The 15,771-nt window shown below is 36.3% G+C and overlaps 1 protein-coding gene across 5 annotated transcripts in view; it reads left to right on the top strand.

The window, feature by feature from the left end:
• SMAP1 (small ArfGAP 1) overlaps positions 1 to 15,771 on the top strand; it is a 190,165-nt gene that overhangs the window by 53,352 nt on the left and 121,042 nt on the right. Inside the window, exons 1-2 of one of the 5 annotated variants that reach the window (XM_047103210.1) lie at positions 7,554 to 7,631; positions 9,182 to 9,302. The exons of 3 other annotated variants lie outside the window; for them this stretch is intronic. In XM_047103210.1, coding sequence (XP_046959166.1) covers positions 9,231 to 9,302 — 72 coding nt within the window. In that variant the 5' untranslated portion in view covers positions 7,554 to 7,631; positions 9,182 to 9,230. Of the gene's footprint in view, positions 1 to 7,553; positions 7,632 to 9,181; positions 9,303 to 15,771 lie in introns of those variants that run through there. One more of the 5 variants, XM_047103209.1, reaches the window with a different exon arrangement.

Genomic DNA, 15,771 nt, shown 5'->3' with positions numbered 1-15,771 from the left:
AATGTCCACAGCTCTAGCTTATTCCTGATCTTCCTATTCACTGTCCCCTCCCCATCACTTTTACCTACCACATTCAGAATAATCTTTCTGGAACATTGCTTTGGTCATTTGACTTCTCTTCTGAGAGATTTGTATTGGTTCTCCTCTGAGAATCATAAAAGTTTTATTTTCCTTAAATTGGTAATCATATACTTCTGCCATCTGGCTTCATTGTGTATCTGTGACCTTACTCCAGATGCTCGACAGCAGATCTCTTTGGCTGTGTAGAGACAGCTGTTCCAGTTGAATTCTTCTGGTGGTGTGTATGTTTGTTTTTTGTTTTGGTTCTGCTGTTGTTGGAAATGTTTTTTGCATATTCCTTTTTTCAAACCAAATCTCCATTCTTTAAAACCCAATAAATCCCTACTGTAATAAAGCTTCTACTAAATATGACTTGTGCCTAATTATCTACTACCATATATTGTTATTTACCTTTGTGCATGTCTGTTGGGTTAATTGTAACCTTCCAGTAGTTAGGAACTGTATCGTATGTGTATTTGTAGTCCTTGTGTTGGCCTCCAGAATGCTGGGAACACAGTATGTGCTTAATTTTTGTAATGGCACACTGAGAACAATCTTTGGTTTGATATAATTCTGCGAGATAATGTTTGCTATAGTTAGCACTGAATGGGGTAAATGGAGAAAATGAAAAAAAAAATCAAGCATATGCTCTCAATTTGTCCTATATTATTTATACAGTCTCTCTCTTTTTTTTTTTCCATTACCTCTGTCCTTTTCTTCCCATGTTCCTATATACTTTTAAATTCTCCACATACAGTAGCTGTAGGGAATATAACTTAAGCTAGTGTGTGGAAGTTCCAAGGTAATATATGCAGGTACTTGAAAGGCAGTACTTTCTAGTATTTCAGGCCATCCAAAACTGAAACTGATTGCCTTGAAAAGTAATGATTTTGCCATTATTGGAATGGTTTGTGCAGAGGCTTGGCAACCACTTGGAAATCTGTAGCTGGGATTCAAGCACTGAATGGGCAAATGAGAAATAATTTAGATGACGCTGAAGTCTCTTCCATTCTTGATCTTGAGATTCTTTGATTGTATGTTCAGTCTCTTTGGTTACCACAGAAATTGAAATAACACTTTAATTATTTGCGTTTGAATAAGAATGGTATATTACAGTTAGAGATGTGATTCAACTTTTTCCTAAAAGTCAAATTCTACCTTCAAGGATAAAAATTCCTGCACTCTGGGATAAATCATAAGAAGGTGGGATGATTCTCAGATTAAGTCAGAAAGACAAGTTCTAGAAGTGTTTTGAACAAACAGTTTTGTTCTTTATGCTTTCATAAGGAAAAAAATCACTAGCTAAATGGATATAGATTTCTATTTTAACCTTGTTATTCTTAGAAATACCTGCTGTCAGGTAACTTGGTAGCTTTTAGCTTAATTTAGTAATAGATGTGTGATAGTATTGACCTGCTTGTCTTAATTAATTAATTAATTAATTAATATTTTATTTTTTAATCTTTATTTTTTTTACATTGTAATATCATTTATTTTTTTCAATATGAAATTTATTGTCAAATTGGTTTCCATACAACACCCAGTGCTCATCCCAAAAGGTGCCCTCCTCACTACCCATCACCCACTCTCTCCTACCTCCCACCCCCCATCAACCCTCAGTTTGTTTCAGTTTTTAAGAGTCTCTTAGGCTTTGGCTCTCTCCCTAACCTCTTTTTTTTTTTTTTTCCCTTCCCCTCGCCATAGACTTCTGTTAAGTTTCTCAGGATCCACATAAGAGTGAAAACATATGGTATCTTTCTCTGTATGACTTATTTCACTTACCATAACACTCTCCAGTTCCATCCACGTTGCTACAAAGGGCCATGTTTCATTCTTTCTCATTGCCACGTAGTACTCCATTGTGTATATAAACCACAATTTCTTTATCCATTCATCAGTTGATGGACATATAGGCTTTTTCCACAATTTGGCTATTGTTGAGAGTGCTGCTATAAACATTGGGGTGCAAGTGCCCCTATGCATCAGTACTCCTGTATCCCTTGGGTAAATTCCTAGCAGTGCTATTGCTGTGTCATAGGGTAGGTCTACTTTTAATTTTTTGAGGAACCTCCACACTGTTTTCCAGAGCAGCTGCACCAGTTTGCATTCCCACCAACAGTGCAAGAGGGTTCCCGTTTCTCCACATCCTCTCCAACATCTATAGTCTCCTGATTTGTTCATTTTAGCCACTCTGACTGGTGTGAGGTGATATCTGAGTGTGGTTTTGATTTGTATTTCCCTGATGAGGAGCGACATTGAGCATCTTTTCATGTGCCTGTTGGCCATCTGGATGTCTTCTTTAGAGAAGTGTCTATTCATGTTTTCTGCCCATTTCTTCACTGGATTACTTGTTTTTTGGGTGTGGAGTTTGGTGAGCTCTTTATAGATTTTGGATACTAGCCCTTTGTCTGATATGTCATTTGCAAATATCTTTTCCCATTCCATCGGTTGCCCTTTAGTTTTGTTGGTTGTTTCCTTTGCTGTGCAGAAGGTTTTTATTTTCATGAGGTCCCAATAGTTCATGTTTGCTTTTAATTCCCTTGCCTTTGGAGATGTGTCAAGTAAGAAATTGCTGCGGCTGAGGTCAGAGAGGTTTTTTCCTGCTTTCTCCTCTAGGGTTTTGATGGTTTCCTGTCTCACATTCAGGTCCTTTATCCATTTTGAGTTTGTTTTTGTGAATGGTGTAAGAAAGTGGTCTAGTTTCATTCTTCTGCATGTTGCTGTCCAGTTCTCCCAGCAGCATTTGTTAAAGAGGCTGTCTTTTTTCCATTGGATACTCTTTCCTGCTTTGTCAAAGATGAGTTGGCCATATGTTTGTGGGTCTAGTTCTGGGGTTTCTATTCTATTCCATTGGTCTATGTGTCTGTTTTTGTGCCAATACCATGCTGTCTTGATGATTACAGCTTTGTAGTAGAGGCTAAAGTCTGGGATTGTGATGCCTCCTGCTTTGGTCTTCTTCAAAATTACTTGGCTATTCGGGGCCTTTTGTGGTTCCATAAGAATTTTAGGATTGCTTGATCCAGCTTCGAGAAGAATGATGGTGCAATTTTGATTGGGATTGCATTGAATGTGTAGATAGCTTTAAGTAGTATTGACATTTTAACAATATTTATTCTTCCAACCCATGAGCACAGAATGTTTTTCCATTTCTTTATATCTTCTTCAATTTCCTTCATAAGCTTTCTATAGTTTTCAGCATACAGATATTTTACATGTTTGGTTAGGTTTATTCCTAGGTATTTTATGCTTCTTGGTGCAGTTGTGAATGAGATCAGTTTTCTTTATTTGTCTTTCTGTTGCTTCATTGTTAGTGTATAAGAATGCAACTGATTTCTGTACATTGATTTTGTATCCTGCAACTTTGCTGAATTCATGTATCAGTTCTAGCAGACTTTTGGTGGAGTCTATCGGATTTTCCATGTATAATATCATGTCATATTTTATTTATTTTTGATAGAGGGAGACAGAGCACAAGTTGGGGAGGGGCAGAGAGAGAAGGAGACACAGAATCTGAAGCAGGCTCCAGGCTCCGAGCTGTCAGCACAGAGCCCCACGCAGGGCTCGAACTCACAACCTGGGAGATCATGACCTGATCAACTGACTGAGCCACCCAGGCGCCCTTGCTTGTGTTAATTTAAACTTTTGATCTTTCTTAGAAAAAAATTGTCCTTAGTAAGTTAAAATTACAGATTTTCCGTAATACTCATCAGTAAGCTTTATTGTGTTCTGTGGCCTCAGGTTGAATTCCTAATCAGTCTAAATACAGTGAGAATAGGTGAAAGAGAATTGGTAGGTATTTAAATATTTCTCTGTATCTAAAAAAGTAATTAAAATTACAGGTACTTCCTTTGTTTTGTTTTTTAAATTTATTTGTTTTGAGAGACATAATGAGCAGGGGAGGGGCAGAAGGAGAGGGAGAGAGAGAATCCCAAGCAGGCTCTGCACTTGATATGGAAAAATTATAAGATGGCCGACAGGACTGATGGGGGAATTCCAGTCCCCACCCAAAGACTCTCCTTGGTTCTTTTCCTGCCCCTGCTTGCCTCGGGCACCAAAATGTGCCACTAATGCGGGAAGTAACAGACTATAAATTAATTGCCTGCCATGCTTATGCTCTGGGGTCAGACCTCTGGAGAGTGATCTCCTCTCAGCTGGCTGCTGTGAAATAAACCTCCTGCCTTCCAAGATCAACGAGTGCCTTGGTTCTTCTGCGGGGTGATCCAGACTAGGTTCCATAACACTCTGACAACACAAGTCCAACTTGAGGCTTGATTTCACCAACTGAACCTTGAGACTATAACCCAAGCTGAAATCAAGAGACGGATGCTTAACCAACTGAGCTACCAAGGCACACATAAAATTATAGGCACTTGTTATATTGGTCATATTGTGCTCATGTTCAACAGTAAAATTGGGATGTAAAGGATTATAAAGAGTAGGGGATGAAAGTGGCCAAATAGATTGAAGAAGTTTTCTCCTTTTTGACCCTCTGACACAGTATATTTCATTTAATGTTATGATACGTTTTATACTTTAAAAGCATGTTTGTGTAATAAAATTGCAGTTGATAGAAGTACAGCATTCCTGTGAGGTATCTCTGCCATCTTTAAAATTTTTTTTTTTTTTTCAACGTTTATTTATTTTTGGGACAGAGAGAGACAGAGCATGAACGGGGGAGGGGCAGAGAGAGAGGGAGACACAGAGTCGGAAACAGGCTCCAGGCTCTGAGCCATCAGCCCAGAGCCCGACGCGGGGCTCGAACTCACGGACCGCGAGATCATGACCTGGCTGAAGTCGGACGCTTAACCGACTGCGCCACCCAGGCGCCCCATCTCTGCCATCTTTAAAAAAGAAAACTGGAGCTAGAATATTGATAGGCAGTTGAATATTGATAGGCAGCAAATTCAACTTGAATTGTGCAGTTGTGCAGGTTTGTTTTAATTTATAACACCATTTTTAAGTCATTAAAGGAAGGTGAGATAAGTTACTATGTTTTCCATGGGAATTCTGCAGAGGAGCAAGATGCATTACATAAAATATAATATTATGATTAATTTTACCTGTTCTTATTTTTGTTAATGAGACTAAATGAAAATTTAAAAGGATAAGACTTACTTGCTCAGATTATCTTTTTGTTGCACAGCGGTGGTATACATGTAAGATAGTTGTTATGCATTGGTGTGTAGCCACTGCAGCCTTCCTGTGCTTAATGTTTGTGTGGTATGTCTTCTTTTGTGCTTTTATGTTTAACTGATCTATATTGTTAAATATAAATAGGTTTCCTTTAGACAAGAAATGCCCTGGGGTATGCTCTTCCAGTATGCAGTTTCACCTTTTTTTTTTATTTCAATGACTTAAAAAAAAATTTTTTTTAACATTTGTTTACTTTTGAGAGACAGAACACAAGTGGGGGAGAGGCAGAGAGAGAATGAGACACAGAATCTGAAGCAGGCTCTAGGCTCTGAGCTGTCAGCACAGAGCCAGAAGAGGGGCTCAAACTCACAAACCATGAGATTATGACCTGAACCGAAGTTGGACACTTAACCCACTGAGCCACCCAGGGGCCCCTTACAGTGACTTTTTAAAATTAGTTTTTCAGTGTTCTGTCTCCTTGTTTGAGTATTTTTCTTTAGTGACTCTCTTACATGTATGTTGGATCAGGGTGCCTAGGTGGCTCAGTCGGTTGAGCGTCCGACTTTGGCTCCGGTCATGATCTCCAGGTTCTGTGCTGACAGCTCAGAGCCTGGAGCCTGCTTCAGATTCTGTCTCTCTTTCTCTCTGCCCCTCCCCCCACTCGTGGTCTGTCTGTCTCTGTCTCTCTCAAAAAAATAAATAAAACATTAAAAAAAAAAGTTAACATGTGTGTCAGATCTTGATTGCTTAACTCCAGTATTCATCACTTTCTCTTGGATTCTTCTCATTACTTTTTTTTTATTAAACTTTTTTTCCTTTTTCCTCTCTAGTTTTTATCGGCCATTATTTGTTGTGTTTATTTGTTCTCATGTTCCATTTATTTCATATTCATTTCTGAAATATTTTCCTTTTATTTCTAATTCCTGTTTTTATTTTAATTCTGATATTTTGAATTTCTTATTTAGTTCTTTCATAACTTCACATGTCTTTTAACTCATTTTACATGTTCTTTCATATCTTGCATATGTTTTTTGGCTTGTTTTGAATTAGTAGGTGTACAGTGTTGATCTGTTTTCTGAGTGTATTTGTTCTAGTGTGGATTCGTTGTAGAGATGTTATTCTGCTTCTTATTCTCTTTTTCTTCTGATAACTGTATGAGATTTGACCTTGATTCTTTTCTGTTGATCATTTTTGTGTAGTATTGGTTTTCTTTACTTTTAAAAGGAATTGAATTTTTTTTTAAATGTTTTTATTTTTGAGACAGAGACAGAGCATGAGCACAGGAGGGGCAGAGAGAGAGGGAGACACAGAATCTGAAGCAGGCTCCAAGCTCTGAGCTGTCAGCACAGAGCCCGATGTGGGGCTCGAACTCACGGACTGTGAGATCATGATCTGAGCTGAAGTCGGACGCTTAACCGACTGAGCCACTCAGGCGCTCCACTTTTAAAAGGAATTGAGATTCAAGATAGCTTTTCTAACTGCACAGACCTCTCTTCATTGGTTTTTGTGTAATGTTTAAAAATAAGGCTACTTGTTTTCTGAGATTTTTTTTTTGCTCTGTTCCCTTTTCCCACTTTTATCTCAAGCTTTTCTTCTTTTATTTCCATTTTTTTAGTCCATTTCAATTTTGAATCCTTTCCCAGGACTTTCTCCTCAGGGTGGGGCTCTCTTCTAGAAGGGAAATTTGGTGGTTATGTCATGAGAATTCATAGGGGCTAGATTGTTTCCCCCCATTTCAAGCTTATTGTAGACCTTTTGCACATATTTGCTATTGGATTGGGTAAAACTCTTTTTCAGTTACATGTGCATTCTTCAGACTGGTTCACTGTAATTTCCAGTTTGTATGTCTTCACTGTTTTAGTGTTCTGTTTCCAGATCCACTCAGCTCCCCATTAGTGGCAGACATCTTGCAGGGCAGTGGTTGTTAGTGCCTTGTCTCTACCAGATAGTGTTATCGGGTTTGTGGTGATACTCTATCACCAGGTTTTGCTGTAAATATTTTCCATGGGTTTTTGGTTTTTCTGTCTAGTTATTCTTTTTTTGTTGTTTGTTTTTGGTGAGAAGCTTTTGGGAGCTTTAAAACTGTGAGAATTACAGAATTCCTATGACAAGCAATATTTTATAGAATAAAATTCCAGGTTAATAAAGCTAATTTGAAGAGCTCCATGATTTCACTACATCTGACCTGCTATGTATTAGAACATTATTTAATCTCTCCACGTTTTGACCCATGGCCTCATGTGCATTCTTTTAAAGTTGATTGAGATTCACTTGTATTGATTCCCTGCCAGGATCATGAAATGTGTCCTCAAAGAAGAGCCGAGCAAGGGGGCAGCTTACAGTGTTCGGTTTATGTGTTGCCTGTATGTGCACGTGAGATGAAGAAAGAAATGTGATACTGTCTGCAACAAAATTTAATCTGTGAAGTTTAATAAGAGGTTTGCATTTTTAAACAATACATTTGAGAAAAAGTCACATGTATTCTGAATTTGTGCAAGATTATGCCCTGTATTTTCCTCTTGATTTTTAAATTGATTTTGAGGCTTTAAGGTTAAAAAGTCAGTAGTAGTTTTTAGAATTATCTTCCTAGTAACTGTCTGTAGTTCTTTGGGTCGAAGCAGTGAACAAGATGTTACTTAGATATTAGACATTACTAAGATATTACTTAGTGCAAGTCTTCATCAATTCAACTCTGTTCATTTTACAGTGCCTAGTCTAGATAGAACTGAGAGAGTAGAACTAAAGGAATACTAAACTATTTGAAGAAAAAGGCTTGTATCTCCATATAGAGTGCTATATTTGGTAGGAAATTGTTATGTGGCAGTGAATGAATATCTGTATGAATAGATCATTTAAAAACATTGTTATTATTCATTGCATATAATATTTTAGAGGTGTAGTCACTGCTCTTCCTTGCTTTGTGTGACTATAATAATGATAGAAGATGGCAGACATAGTCAGGCTGGGACTCTGTAGACCTGGGTTCTAGTTTTGGCTTTGTTAACTAAATGGTGGGTAATCTTTAGAAAATCACTTAGTAGTGACTCCTTTCTCTTTAAAAAAAAAAAATCATCAGTATCCAGTGCTATGCTAAGTTCTAAACATATTTTAAGGATGTCTCATTACTATTTTTATAGTGACCTTTATTTGTTTATGAATTTCTGGAAGCATATTACAGAGTACACAGGGTCTCCTGGGCAGAAAGATGGAGAAAGCATATTGTATTTGAGAAAGTGAAGTAGTTTCCTGTGACCAGAGTATTGGGTGCTGTTATATATGTCATAGGAGATGAAGGCAAAAGTTTCAGTGGGGAGTTAGTTGGTTTGGTCTTGATCCTATCACTGATAGGGGGAGGGGATAGGGATACATCAGGGAATTCTTAAAATATAAATTGAAGAGTGATGTTTAATGGTATGTTCCATTTAAGAACCTACATCTGATGGACTTGTTCCTGCAATGGCCAAGGCAGTGAGTGACTAGATCTTGAACTAAATTGGTGGTAATGGGGGAGGGAGGGGAAGGCTGTAACAAATAAAAAAGAGTTAGAGTCACTAAGGCTTCTGACAGAAGAGGGGAGAGTCCAGGATGATTCTTGAGCTGGGCCTTAAGTACCTAGGATGAAAGTAGTAGTTTATTCCTAGACTTCAAATGGTATGGATTTCATAGTAAGTACAGATTACTAAAGACTGTGATGTGAAGCTTTTCCAACTTTGTTATAATGATGTTTAATTTTATTGCTTTAAAAAATACATTCTCTGAATTTGTAAGAACTAGCAAATGAAAATTGGTACCTCTAATTCCACATCATTTAAAATTTTTAATTTTTAAATATGTGTGGTTTACTTACTTTGTACCTAGAAACAACAATTAAAACAGAAAGAGAACAATTCCCCTAAAACACAATTTTATGAAACCTGGAGGAATGGACTCTGTATTAAATATTTACAAAGAGTTCCTGAGACCAAAAATGGTGGCCCTTCTTTTCCAGCAGCTGGAATCCAAAAGATCTTGAAACCAGTCCTGAAAAGCTTGCTCCTATGCAAGAAATCCTGGTGGCTTTTGAGAGGAAGATAGAGAACTATTCTGGAAAATTTCAAGTGGTAGTAGAGGTGAGTCACTGACATGAAGAATTTATCCAGGGACTACAAATACTCATTTCCTCTTTTTTTATTAACGTTAAAAAAAATATATACATTCAGATAAGGCAGTTTGAAAATCTTAGTCTTTGTGTTCTGAAAACTTTAATGAACAGAATATAGAACAAGTAGTATTCCCTTGCTCACATAAAATTATATATATGTTGAAATTTTAAGAAGCAAAAGCAGATACATTCAATGATTTAGTCTTTAGCAACAGTTCTGTTTCTTTAAGAAGATGATACTGAGAAAAGGTATCATAAGTAAATCATAACTAAATCACAAGTATATTTATACTTGGAGCGTAGGGTATACTTGCATGGGATTCTTAAAAATGTATTAATTTCATTTGGTTCATAACCTCTTTGATCACTAGAACACTTTGTTTTCCTAGTAGGAGTGGATGCTCTCATTCATGCTGCTTGGATACCCTAGCTAAGCTTCTCTGAATAATATTTTATTTAGAAACAATGCAGGATTAATGTAGCCCCTTCAAATTATTCATTGTTTTGGGGAATGAGAATTATATGGACATGGCACAAACTTCAAAGGGTACAAAGTGTGTAAAAGTAGTTTTCCTCTGGTTTCTATTCCTCAGTCATCCAATTTTCCTCTGTAGGAACAACCGTATTTATTAGTTTGTTGTGTAGTTTTCCTGAAGTATTTTATGCATCTGTATAAACATCTAGGTAGTACACATTTTTAGCTGTTTTCATATCTTACACAATAACCTTTAATCTTGTAGGTGAGACTCTTCCCCACCCCTCAGAAAATTCAGAAGAGTTTTAATTTATATCGCTTTACCTTTCTTCCTCTAGATTTGGTGTAGACATGTAGCACCTTTCCATTACACACTAACTTGTAAGATTGTATTGATTATTTTAATATTTTGCATTTTTGCCATTGGGATTTTAGAAGATCCAGTTGACACATTGTAACCTTATCATTTGAAATAGAGCAATTAGCAATCTTAGTCCTTTGTTTTGTAGCTGCTGTTCTTTTCTCCACTTATTCCATTTTTTTTAAAGTAGCCAGTAAACTCCAAAAGGCCAGTCAGTACACACATAAATATTTATGAAAACTATGCAGGGAGCTTCCTGTATTAATACATTAGTGTGAATTCTAGCTTAACTATAAATGGCTTTTGACCTGGTAATTCTTAGTATCTGAGGGAGAAAGTGCAGGAAACATAGGGACAGATAGGAGGTAGGTTGAGAAAAGAGAAAGAATGCACAAGGTGAAAGAGAGGGGATGTCCAAAGAGCTATAGTTCTTAAACACAGCCACTGAACCTGGACTTGACTGTTTTTGGCTTTAGGTGAGCTAACAACAGATAGAAGTCATACCCTGAAGTAGTTGTATCACTTAGTTGGATTCCAGAGTGCTCTGCTTTCCAATATTTTGGAAGACTGAAGAAAGGAAAAAAAATAGCAACTTTTATTCTTAGGAGAATGAATCATTAACTTGGAATTTTAGGTGGCCTGTCATTTATCTTGCCGTTTACTATTATTTCCTGATATTGATAAAGATGTGGAGGCACATTTTGTTTCTGTCTGTTCCTGTTACTTCTTACCTTCACACTTATTTCAAGGCTCTTTTTTTCACTAAAACTGATTTTGTGGGGGGCTTAATTTTTTTTTCCATTGGAGATACCCCTGTTGACATGAAATAATGATTTTTTAAAAATATAATTTATTGTCAAGGTAGCTAAGATACAATGTATACAGTGTGCTCTTGGGTTTCAGTGATAGATTCCCATGATTCATCACTTACAAGCAACACCCAGTGCTCATCCCAACAAGTGCCCTCCTCAGTGCCTATCACCCGTTTTCCCCTCTCCCCCACTCCTCCTCATCAACTGTCAGTTTGTTCTCTGTATTTAAGAGTCTCTTATGGTTTGTCTCCCTCTCTGTTTGAAACTATTTTTTCTCCTTCCCTTCCCCCATGATCTTCTGTTAAGTTTCTCAAGTTCCATGTATGAATGAAAACGTATGATATCTGTCTTTCTCTAACTTATGTCACTGAGTGTAATACCCTCCATTTCGATGCACCTTGTTGCAAATGGCAAGAGTTTATTCTTTCTCATTGCCAAGTGTGTGTGTGTATGTGTATACACACCACATCTTCTTTATTCATTCATCAGTTGATGGACATTTGGGCTCTTTCCATAATTTGGCTGTTGTTGATAGCGCTGCTATAAACATTGGGGTACATGTGCCCCTATGAATCAGCACCCTTGTATCCTTTGGATAAATTCCTATTGGTGCTATTGCCGGGTCATAGGGTAGGTCTATTTTTAATTTTTTGAGGAACCTCCACACTGTATCTAGAGTGGCTGCACCAGTTTGCATTACCACCAACAGTGCAAGAGGGTTCTCGTTTCTCCACATCCTTGCCAGCATCTGTTGTTTCCTGAGTTGTTAATTTTAGCCACTCTGATGGTGTGAGGTGGTATCTCAATGTGGTTCTGATTTGTAAGAAATAGTGATTTTTTTTAAAAAAACGTTTTTACAGTAGTGTTACATAAAAATAAAATTTCGTAGTACATTTGTTTGCCTACTCCTTGACTCTGCTTATTGTCCTTATATCTGTTCCTGCTTGTTATATTTGTTAACTTTTTCAATTATTTTTATTTTTTATCAAAGTACAGTTGACATATAATGTTACATTAATTTCAGGGGTATAGCATAGTGATTTGACAGCTCTGTAAGTTATGCAGTGCTCACTGCAAACGGAGATACCATGTGTTACAAGTTTACTTTTTGTATGTTTTAGTTTACTAAATTATACAAATCCCATAAGTAAATGCCAATTTAAACTTTAAATTGACAACCTCAGTTTACTTCAGTCTCTGTAAAACATAAAAAAACTTAGAACTCTTTTGGAATATAGATTTTTATTGTTTTTAGTGCAAAAACTAGGATTGGGTGAAATGTTTTCTACTTAGAAAGTTTCAGAAATAGAAAATTTTATCTATGTTAGATTGTGAAGAAGTATGTTAGCCTGTAGATGTTTTTCAGCATTCCAGTTCAAACAGTAATTTTTGAAATTGAATCTCAGATAACTTGTGAGTCTTTGGGTGGGTGGTGTTCTTTGTATTGGCTTATATGGAGAAACTGAAAACAAAGATTATAGATTGACAAAGACAAAATACTTTTAATAGTAGGTTTTGAGTTTTATTTATTTTAGGGGGGGAGGGACAGAGAGAGAGGGAAAGAGAATCGCAACCAGGCTCTGCACTGTAAGTGTGGAGCCCGATGCGGGGTTTGAACTCATGAACTGTTAAGATCATGACCTGAGCTGAAATCAGGAGTTGGACACTTAACCAACTGAGCCACCCAGGAGCCCCTGAGATTCTTAAGTGGGATTTATTATACTATTTTCAGGTGAAACCTTCCTTTGCAATGATAATGGTAGTGATTTTGAATGAAGATTATTTAAGCAAAAAGTACAATATAAAATTCATCTTTCTAGAAACATACGGTGTATAAAATGAGGACATACTGAATTTCAAATGAATAGTAAATAACGTTAATTTTTAAATATATACTGCCTAAATGGCGTTTATCATAACTGTGAAAAACACATTTAACTTACTCTTCAATATATATATTTTTGAAAGTAATAATGCATATTGACTTTTTATTTAATATATTCTTATAATCATTTCTTTGTCAAGAATTTCAGTATATTTTCTGCCCCCTGGATATTTGACTTTTTTAAAAATCAATTTTGAGGCAAAAAATAGTTTTTTAAGTAAATACCTACTTAAAAATATTTTTAAGGCACCTGAGTGGCTCAGTTGTTAAGCATCTGACATCAGCTCAGGTCATGATCTCACAGTTCATGGGTTCGAGTCCCATGTGAGCATCAGGTGAGCAGAGCCCCGCTTCTGGTGAGCTTGAGCCCTGCTTTGGATAAAACGTGAGCCCCGGGTGAGCCTCACTTCTCTCTGTCTCTGTTTCTGTCTCTGTCCTCCCTTTCCCCTCTCTCTCTCTCCCCCCTTTCCTCCCTCTCCCTCTCTCTCTCTCTCTCTCTCTCTCTCTCCCTCCCTCTCCCTCTCCCTTCTCCCCCCCTTCTCTCCCTCTCCTTCTCTCCCTCTCTCTTTCCCTCCCTTCCTCCCTCCCTCCCTCTTCTCTCTCCCTCTCTCTGCCCCTCGCTCACTTGCTCCCTCTCTCACGCTCTCTCTCAAAAAACTTTTTTTAACCAAACTTGTAGAAAATTTGATTTAAATAATTAAGAGTCCTCTTCTTCCATTTTTCATGTTTGAAATATGCGAAAGAGAGAGAAGGAATGACAGAATTACATGCTTTCTGTAAAGCCAAAGAATTTTCAAATTTGGTAAATTTAAAAATTTTTAATGGTCTATTTGGCATCCTTACAAGTATTCCTCCTTTTGGAGAAGTGAAAGTACGTTTGGAAGTTTAAGTTTTTCAGGATGGTGTATAGTATTAGATCTGGCTTGATTGGAAACTACATGGTAGAAGTTAAGGTAGCTAGTTCATTAACCATAACTTAATTCTCATTGTAGTTAAATAATAAAATATTATTATTATTATTTATTATTTTTTTTAAGAAGTGTATGCCCTTTATCATCCCTCCTTTCCCTTTTTTTGCAACCAGTCCACTCATTTCAGCTCTGGGATACTGAATCATAAATTGCCAAAGAATAAGCAACTGGAATTTTGCTTTCTACCAGTACATTTTGCTAAAGCTTTTTGGTTGAGAGAACCCAAAAGAAAAGCAGTAATATTTTAATAACAGGAATGATGTTTTAATAATGGAGGCAATACCTAAAGTATTTTTCTATCTTGTGGTGAAATTTCCTGGACACTTATTTCGATTAGCTGGTGCCTGGTGGTAAGGATTTTCAGCCTTGTAACTGATTCATTGTATTACTCAGAGAAATCATATAACCTCTTTGTGCCTTAGTTTCTTTATCTGTAAAATGAAAACTGAGCTCTAAAGCAAAGAGCTTGGTGTTTGTAAGTCTTGCAGGATGTAGTCCCCAGTTCCATTGGATATAGCCTGAGATATCAAAACTACTACTGATGGCTGATGTTTCTATCAGGAGTTGAATACTCGTGGCGACTAATAATCTTGGGTCTGTTACTTAACATCTTGCCACTTGTGTTTCCTTTCCTGCCAAAGTAGGGTAATAATGTCTAAATCAGGGTTTTTTGAAATTTAAAATGGCGTATATATGTATATATATGCAATTTCTATAATATGTGTACAATTTATAATAATATATATAATTTATGTATAAAAATAAAGTATTGAGGCTAAAGCTCGTTATTGTAGTTCTTAGGCTATTTTCATTATTTTCTTCTGACTACTAGACACAGTTTGCTCTTTAGGACCAATAGAATAAATTTTCATAAGTCCTCTATATGGCCCTTAAATGTAGTGTTTTGAAACTGAAGACAGCTAGTTTGTACCATATTCCTATAAACTCCCCCAATGCCAGCTTTAACCATCTTTTTCCCCTTGCTTTAACCATCTCCAAATTGCTTAACCTTTTCATTTTCACTGATCCTTTTGTTGCTGACCTTCCTTTCTCACTACTCTGTTCTACTTTTTAGAAACCTAGAAACTATCTGAGCCACTAATATCTTCTTACAAAATGATCTTTCTCCATCTGTGATGTCATTGAATCCTTGTTTCTTCTAATCCCAACTAACATATACACTGCATGCACCTGTACCCTTTCACACTTTTGGCCGTGGTCTTCTATAGAAATGGCTCATTATTTCACATTACTTGTCCCTTTCAGATTTTTATACCTTGTTTTTTCTCACCTGCATCCCTAGAACAACATTAAATAATTTGGTGTAATATACATATATGCCTTATTCCTAATTACTTTTTATTTTGTCAAAATTTTAATAACCTATATTAAATAAAGAGAATATTTTATATAAAATGTGTACAATCATATTCATTGAAAGTAAGATATTTCTATAAAAAGCATCTCTATTTTATGGACTAATAAGAAAAAAACTATAATTTACAAGACACCATCAGTTTTAAGATGTATTTCATTTCATTAATGTTGAAATATGAAGAAAAATGTAACTTAGGATCAATGAGATACAACATATATAGTAGATACTGTTTTTAATCTTACTAAATTTTTTGTTAGAATTTCCATGTGTTCTTGTTTGCTTGATGGAAACTTAAATTTTCTTACTTTCATAGTTTCTGTGAGTTACTTTTTGCTTTATTGCAGATATTGTGAAAAGTATGAGACAATTTTTCTTGCTTTAGTTCTTCCTAAATGTTTAATGCTTTTATGATTACATAACTTGGATCACCTTTACTTAATAAATTCCCACCATGACACAAAGATGAAACATCATTTGAATACTTGAGAGGGCAAACATTTTTTCTTTCAAGAAGAGAGAGCTATACGAAAAGTTTCTAAGCTTTTCTCCCCACAC

Source organism: Lynx rufus, unplaced genomic scaffold (assembly GCF_022079265.1).
Source record: "Lynx rufus isolate CCGP_SWC_20201006 ecotype Redwood Valley unplaced genomic scaffold, mLynRuf1.p SCAF_6, whole genome shotgun sequence".
NCBI lineage: Eukaryota > Metazoa > Chordata > Mammalia > Carnivora > Felidae > Lynx > Lynx rufus.
The sequence above is the reverse complement of the archived record's forward strand: the minus strand, read 5'-3'. Positions and strand labels throughout refer to the sequence as shown.